This window comes from Homalodisca vitripennis, chromosome 3 (assembly GCF_021130785.1).
Source record: "Homalodisca vitripennis isolate AUS2020 chromosome 3, UT_GWSS_2.1, whole genome shotgun sequence".
Classification (NCBI taxonomy): Eukaryota; Metazoa; Arthropoda; class Insecta; order Hemiptera; family Cicadellidae; genus Homalodisca; species Homalodisca vitripennis.
The window spans coordinates 115,763,608-115,772,337 of NC_060209.1; the positions used below are offsets into that span (position 1 = coordinate 115,763,608).

Below are 8,730 nucleotides of genomic sequence, written 5' to 3' on the forward strand. Positions count from 1 at the left end.
TCCAAGCAGCAAAAACTTTTAATAATAACCAAGTAGGCTGTATGAGGGTAAACTAAAAGATAAAGACATTTTCGTCAAATATCGAAAAAAAAATTAAATAGTCATTTAAACCCAGTATATAAAATAGTAACTAACGTCTTAGTTGCAATAAAATACTCGAATGGGGTATTAAATGAAAGGTACTTACAGTTTCAGAATAGATATTATTATTAAATCTACATATATGTATAGGTATTGTTATGCCGTCATTGCTTGAAACTGCCTAAGTATCTCCTATGATTTATTTCTAAACATAGAATATTTGAAAATATTCAAGTGTAGATTATTAAATTAAGATTGTTATGTACGTGAATAAAGATGTTCATTTATTTTTTTTAAATAACCAACATATGTCTCTGGTATCACCGGGCCTAAGTTACATATTTTCAAACGTGTAATGTCGAGGAATAAGTGAGTATAGTGTGGCGGTGCAAAGGTGTAAAATTATCACATCGATGGCTACACCACGTAAAAATAAGTCCTCGAAGCCGACACCGAAGTTGTCCGAAGAAATGAACGCAAAAGATTGTATTTGAAATCGACTAAAGACGTATATCGTAACAGACAAAAATCAAAACTTGGTGAATAGGAAAATAGTTTTTTTAGTATTTACGGCAAACTAATAAAAGAATCTCGTGAAATAAAGAAAGTGCAATGGAGAATCCTTGCCCAAACGAATAATTGAAGAACGAGTACAAATATCACGGAAGTAGAAACTTCCGTAATATTTGTACTACGGTGGCAATGCCCAGGTGGCAATCAAATCAAAAGAGCCTTTACAATAGTAATTCAAGCATACCGAAATGTTACTGTTGGAAGAACCTTTATCAACGGAAGTTATCTTGGCTGGAGCTCCTCTGATGGCTTTCTCGCCAAGTCGTTTCCCGCTTCCCACTTCACGGCTACCGGGCAAACGACGCTTACCATGCAAACTGCAGGAACACGCGTAACCACTTAACTACACGCGTGAAAATTGTTCAATCATGTGGTAAACATTAAACCTCCGATCTGTAGGTGGATATCAGGCTGAAATGTCATCCTCGTAGGAAAGTCTGTCACACTCCAAGTGTAACTATTAGAAATGATTTAGTACGGTAACAAATGTGAGTGTTATATTAGCTGCCCATTTCTGTCTAAGTGCCAGATATCTTAGTGAGATGTGAGGAAATAAGAATTAGATAGTTCAATTAATTGATAAAAATGTCGTTTTTTTATAAGAAGGTGGAATACATTTAAAGAAAGCAAAAAGGAAATGTTTCGAGTTTAATGAACGCTGCGACGATGAATGGGTTTACAGTTAAAACCTTTTAAATACAAATTTTCATAAAACCTTTTTTTATACAATATCTTGGTTTGCTCCCGGGTTCTAGTTTAAGTGCCTGTTTGTAAATTCATTTCGATAACAAATGTTGGTTGAATAACGATTACTGCTTTTCAAATAAGAATTTTAATGTTAAAATTAATTATATTCGTAAAAAAATCTCCTTAAAACAATAAGCTCAATACTTTTTTTAAATACCATGTTAATTAATAATTGCTCAATAATTGCTTTATAGCTCTATTAGAAACTCACTGGGCATTTCAATAACGTTGGCTGTTTAAATCGAAACGGAGAAATATACATCTGAATATACTGCTGAATTAAACACTTATTAAATAAACAAATTTTACAATCAAGAATGAGAGCAATTTGTATGTTAACAATTATTTACACATTATTTTATCAGTAAATTTTAAATTTCTATGATAACAGGAACTCTCTCCAATCTTCATATCACCATGGAGGACTTATATAAGCTCAGTTGCTGCTTGATATTAACTTATTGTAAAATTGTTGTACAAACAAAAAAAAGGCCTGTGAATCATTGAAAGCATTAATTATCTAATTTAACTATATGAGCGAATAATAGTTTAATTTGTTTCTTGTACAATTATAGAAAAAATGTTACTAAAAATAATTATTTTGTGAAATCAGCGTCATGACTATGTGAATTCATCTTACCTGAAAAATATATTGTGCTGAATCGTAGCGATTAAAAAACGTTATCGCTTTCATAATTTGTCGTGGGAACTTAGTTTATATTTTAACCCGTCAATTAATGGGTAACGAATAGTTCATGGGTAGATTGGGTACATATAAAACGGTTATGCATTATCAGAATGAAATTCCGTTAATTCCTCAAGGTATGTTTTTATAATTATAGTTAACTTACCCAACATGACCAATGAAGAAAGCCTCAATATGTTATTTCAAGATATAATTTAATCACGTCAATTTTGGGAGGGGGTGAGATATAATTATTTCACTTTGTACTAGTAAAATAATTTGGAATGAAAATAAGTAAATATTCAATTTAAACTATTGGATCTGGGATGGGTAATCCGATGTACGAATCTCGCTATTCCTCAGCAAATGTTTTTCTATAGTCCTTTCTTGTGAACGTTGAAAGATATCCATCATCCTCAAGTTTTTGTACTTAGAGTTTTGGTTGGTTAGTTTGATTTGGCATATTTATTCATAAAATTTGTCGAATAAAGTAACAATGCTATAATGTTTTCGGTTAACAAATTTTATTATTTGATGTCTATTACATATGTAATATGTATTATAAAGAGGTCTTATATAACTATGAGGTCATTATATTAAAAAAATAGTTTGTCAAACGTTTAAATACTTATAATACTTTGCTCTAAGTAACAGCCCATGCCTTACGTTTACTGATCGTAATAATTGACCATGACATATTAAAATAGAAACACTGATTAACTAACTAAACATGTATACTATTAGGTAGGTTTGTTACAGGGATATATCGATTTATTTTAATTCTATTAATACATACACTATACACTAAAAACTAACTAATTACTGATTTTATATGACTTAATTCGATATAATTAATTCATAGTCCCTTTTGAAAACAATTAGTTCAAGTTCTATTTTGAAATTTTCCAGGTTTATCCTCTAGTATTTGTTGGACTAAATCTTAAAGATGCTGCTCTTAAAATGTAAATATGGCGAAGGACATAATCCCTATAATTGTTATTACGTTGAATAAGACTTAGTAGATATTTTGTGTAAAATTTTAAATATATCTTTAGAGGTTACTTATGAAAAAAAACTAATGGTCTATTGCCATCAATAAATAAAACTAATGTCATAAATAAATATTTATGACATATTTATATGGTGAATATTCGTAGATTGTACAAAGAGTTGTAATAATGCTTTGTGTATTAATGTTTATTCTACATTGAAAATATAATTTCTATTAAGTTATAGAAAAGTTAATTTCTAACTTAGTTATCTCAAAATAGAGATTTACTCTAAAACATAATGTGCATTGATGATAGAAGCGCAGTTTGTGCATAAATAAAATTCAATACGCGATAGATAACTATTGTTGACTCTAATAATGTATAAAGTTCTACCCACTACCGATTAGGCGTACTGTGCAGCACTAGCAGCTCTGACCAATTAGCGATAATAGGTGCAGGGCAGGGAAGGGCAGCACATCCTCGGTACGACGGTCGCAGCGACGGACAGCGGCTCGCGATCAGGCGAACTCCAGGTCCAGCGGGGGGAGTGACCGCCCGCCGCCACTACCGTGACCACGACCACGACCTTGCAAGATCAAGTTGAAGTGCAGAACACTCTCGATTTCACCGGCCGGAGAAGGGAGATGGTATATAGGCGGCAGAGCTCTTCCACCAGCACACACAACCGTCCCAATCGCATCGCCATGAGGATTATAGTGAGTATTTTACCACTCTTTCACAAGCAATTGAAATATTTTAATAAGCAAAAACTGATTTTGTAAAATAATTAAATTTGCCAATAATTATTCGAACCTAATAATTCAAAGAGTTACTGTTGATTACGGGAATAGTGGATTAGTTATTTCTGAAATGTCGAGATTAGGTTTGATTTCGAGTGATTTAATTAGATTTGTTCCAAAACTAACTTAATTAAAATAATTAAAATATTAAAAAGTACTAATTTGTTTTTCTAGTTACCACATTTTTCAATTTAAATTTTTATACTTTGTGGTGGAATCTTCTTAATTTTGAAACCAGGCTAATATTAATTTATTAAATTTTTAAAGCAAATTTCAAAAGCATTTACATTATAATTTATGATAAAATTAAAAATCTAAGAGTGTTATAGCTTTGTAGCTTTTAGGGTTTTATTAGTTGGATTTAAAATGTTTAAAAGTGTATACAATAAAGGATAGGATACACTAATGACAGTACCATTGTTAAAGTAAAACGCTTCTACAACCATTCCTTGTAGTATACCAGATAAGACCATGTGGGTATAGGGGCACCAATGGAGCATGTGCTTGCTAGTCTATGCAATATAATAAAATTTAAACCACGTATGTTATTAAGACAAGCGAACCATTACATTAATTATATAGCAATAACGCGATTGCTTAAACCTTATTTTAAAACCCAAACAAACAGTTTTACAATGATCGGAGGAGATATGGTTTCTAAGCTATGGAATCTAAGCCTAAGCTGAGTGAATAGTGAATGAGTGTTTTTTTTTTAATTTATTAAATATAACGAAATGCATTTTTTATTCCATATATAAGCTCAAATAAATTCGCAAATATACGAATATTTATGCAGTAAACTAACAATAGTTATCATAAACAGCTTATTGTTCCTTCTTTTACAGGATTTCTTAGCCTGAGATTGACTTATCATTAGATCATCGTAACTACTTGAGCGCTTAGACTTGAATTATACAAATAGTTCTTACCCATGAGTATGCGACTACACTAAAAGAATTAGAAATAACAATTTTCATTTTACTACAGGATCAAATACTTTATTTTGATTATTTAAATCACATAAACTGAAACAGTAAACAATTCAGACACTAAACGCCATCAAACTCTTTATGACTATTAATTATTGCTACTGATCGTTAAACAGCAATAAACCATTTTTCGCGGTTTTAATTGTAAATTGGATTTAAAGTGAATGGTAGTGTTCTGTATGTTAATGCATTAAACTTATAATAATCCTTGTAACATCGCTGGAATCTATATAAAAAACATTAACATCAAAATTATTAAAATAGTTTTCTCTGTTTTAAAGATAATGAAATATTATTAAACTATGTCGGACCCGTAGCCTAAATATACGTGACAGCATTACAAATGACACAACCGGATTTCAAAACCGGGGGATTGTTACCAATGATGGGCCCTTAATTTTTTCTGTGTGAAGCGCTTTATTAAGTATATCTGAAGTATTCTTCAGATGGAATGTTATTACTAATTTTTTGTCATTTCCTTACACGTTATATCCTTAGTTTTCAAACTACTATTATAACATAATTGTGCCAATGGAAGAAACACTTTTGTGAAGTGTAAGATCATTTCTGCTTAAGAATAATTCCAGCTCACCAATTGAGTGGTTTTGTACAAGTAGTTCAAATGTAAAGAAGAATTAATAAAATGAGAATAAAATTATTTGATGTGATATTTAATTTTATTATTTAAAATTAGTTATTATGTTTTTGGTGTACACATATTAACTATTTTAATTTTAACATTAAAATATCTGCAGAATACAATGTAAAAAAATTGCATTCCGGAGGGTCCGGGATGTTGGGTGATCCCTTTACACTGATACATTAACCTTTAGTAATGAACGTATGGATGCAATTTGTGTGAACACAATGTCCGTCTTGAAAAGTTATTTTATTCAGTCCTTATCTGCCGCTTTAGCAGTCCAGTACACATAAATACTAGTATTTAAACATACTTTAAAGACAAAATATAGATTGTATATATATGTAATTCAATTTTCAGACTTTAGTTGATTATTTACTAAACTAATTAAGTCACTTTAGCTAATTTGTTAGTAGAGAGGAGTGATATTTTATATGAATATTAACTGACAATAATACAACAAGATAACTGCAAGGAAAGGATGATGATTGCTTTACGTTTGATTGTCTTAATAAACCGAAGAATAATGGTAAAAACAAAATAAATGCACACACAGACAATAGTAAAGTGGCTGAATGAAATAAAGTGCCAACAATTAAACAGAAGATAAAAAACCTGTATCACATAAAGTGTGTTTTCCATTAGACAGATTGATGATATTTCTTGTTGCTGCTCCGACGCGACGTATCAGCAGTATTTCCGCCGATCAGTGATCTCAAACTTTCCTCTGTACGGTCGGACGCCCCCGTTAAACACACGGTTCGGTCACGGCCAGTTTTCTCGCAGGACAATGGATTTCTTGGGGAAACCCATTTCACCAGCTGACTTTTAACTCACTCAGATGACTCAGTAAGACAGAAGAATCTCTGTTAAACATTATTTATTCAAAAGATTTTACCTTTTGATGAAGTCACACAGAACATAACAAAGAGCTTCATGATTTGGAATGATGCATCAAGCTCATACAAAGATTTACTGTGTTAATAATAAAATATAAAACAAAGTGCAAGACCAGGTGGTTCAAGGACATCTGAACAACGAAGCCAGATAAGTCACGAAGTCTACAGTCATTGGCCCAATGTGACTGACCCACAGAACCCAAGGTCGAGACGAGGTCTTTGTACGATCTTCACGATCCTCTTCCGCACGATCTTTACATAATATGACCTGTCCTCACTTCTATTCACGTACATGCCTCACACGAGCTTCTCGTTACTGAGTACAAACGTGTATTGTATTGTTTCGTTCTTAGTTGTAATAATTATGATATTATTATAAATATTACTTTTATTACCAATGTAATGTTTCATATTTGTACTTTCATATAAGTATGTTTGCAATGATTACAATATACAATGTTACGTTGTGTTCCAGTTGTTCGTGTGCCTGGTAGGAACGGTGCTCGCAGAGCCACCAGCATCAACACACAGTCAGGACTCAGGGTCGCCCAAGGACAAGAGGACAGCTGTGTCGACGAGCTACGGGCCTCCAGCGGCTGGTGGAGGATACTCCGGTGGTTCGACCGCAGGGTACGGAGGAGCTTCAGGGGGTTATGCGAGCAGTAATGGATACTCCCACGGATCATCACTGAGCGGCAGCTCTCTAGGAGGGTATTCAGGTGGATTTGGAGGATACCAGTCCTTGGGAGGGCTAGGAGGTTACTCTCTGGGAGGTCTTGGACAGTATCCGCTCTTGGGAGGATATGGAGGATTGGGAGGTCTCGGCTTGGGCCAGAGCCTGTTGCTCTCCGGTCACGGCGGATACGACTTGGGTAGCCTCTATGGCGGTCTCGGTGGGTTAGACCACGGTTTCTCCCTTGGTGGATACTCTCTCCCTGCTACTGCCTCGGTTAAAGCCGTTCCAAACCTTGCTACCGCGTACGTCGCCCCTCTTTTCCAGCCCTCACTTTCTGGGTCATACGGAGCTCCTTCGTACTCTGGACTCTCTGGATCTTCCTCTCATCCTGCCCAGCCCTCGTACAGCGCCCCTTCATCCTACTCATCTTCTCCATCCTACTCTTCACCTTCATCTTACTCTTCACCTTCATCATACTCCTCTGGCTCAAGTAGCTCTTATTCTTCACCATCCTACGTATCCGGAGGATCTACCAGCCTTGGGAGCTATTCCAGTCCTAGCTACTCATCTTCTGATTACTCCGCACCTTCATCGTCGTATGGAACGCCTTCCTTTACTCCCTCGTCGTACTCCAGTGGAAGCACTGGATACTCTGGCGGAGGCTCCGGATATTCAGGATACTCTGGTGGTTCCACTGGATACTCTGGTGGTGGTTCCAATGGATACTCTGGTGGTGCTTCTGGCTACAGTGGGTACAGTGGTTACAGCGCCCCGTCATCCTACAACGCAGCCTCTTCCTACAGCACTCCATCGTCATCCTACGGCCCTCCCTCACAATCTTACTCTGGTTCTACCAATCATTACAATACCATCAGCTACAGTAGTGCGGCAGGTTACGGAAAACATTAAGTGTCATCAAAATCATCTGTCATCTTTTATCATCAAATCGTTCGCTTGAACAACTTTGTTTTGCGTCGTCATTAACATTATCATCATCATCATCATCATCATCATCATCTTCACAATCATAAATTTTCATTTTTCAACTTTCATCCTTCAGTACATGCCCTATTATCATCACCATCAAAAACACTTCCTCTTTTTGACACATTACATGCTCTTCTATACTAATTCATCATCATTTCTACATCACAATCTAAGTCATAGTTATCTCTCATTTCACTTGAATAGGATTTTTGTTGTATATTAGTTAACTCTATTTATCGTTTTTGTTGAAAACTTTAGTTATAGTATTAGTTGTTGTCATGTGATCATAACTTGAGTCCTGTTAAATAAATTATGTTTTGTAAAAAAATGAAATTTGAGTTGTTATTTTAGATTCTAATTAAGCACATTAGTTATAGCTGTACCAAAAAGCTTTTCTATGTATAAATATAAGGTTAAAGTCTGATACCATTCGTTAACAGTTTGCCAAAGAGTTGAAAATATTTCACTCAAACATCTCAACACGTACATACGTATGTATATACACTGTGAAGCGGTCTATTATGAATTGTATGACGATTGCCAAACGTACCCTGAAAAATGTTTGGAAATATTTAATGGTGTGTGTGTGTGTGTGTTTTTAAAAGTCATGTTTGAAATCCCTTAAAAAAAATAAAAAAAAATAAAACAACATATAGTTTTA

At 34.2% G+C, this 8,730-nt stretch overlaps 1 protein-coding gene across 1 annotated transcript; it reads left to right on the forward strand.

The window, feature by feature from the left end:
• The first annotated feature begins 3,700 nt into the window (after positions 1-3,700).
• On the forward strand, positions 3,701-8,402 carry LOC124358715 (prisilkin-39-like). Its single transcript, XM_046811012.1, has 2 exons — positions 3,701-3,794; positions 6,882-8,402. The coding sequence occupies exons 1-2, from the start codon at positions 3,723-3,725 to the stop codon at positions 7,989-7,991; spliced, it is 1,182 nt and encodes a 393-aa protein (XP_046666968.1). The 5' UTR covers positions 3,701-3,722; the 3' UTR covers positions 7,992-8,402.
• The last annotated feature ends 328 nt before the right edge of the window (positions 8,403-8,730 follow it).

Excerpts from the sequence above, each read along its gene's own strand:
- LOC124358715 (XM_046811012.1), top strand. The coding sequence starts at position 3,723 with ATGGTATATAGGCGGCAGAGCTCTTCCACCAGCACACACAACCGTCCC. Across the intron at positions 3,795-6,881 it reads GCATCGCCATGAGGATTATA|TTGTTCGTGTGCCTGGTAGG; the intron begins GTGAGTATTTTA and ends GTTGTGTTCCAG.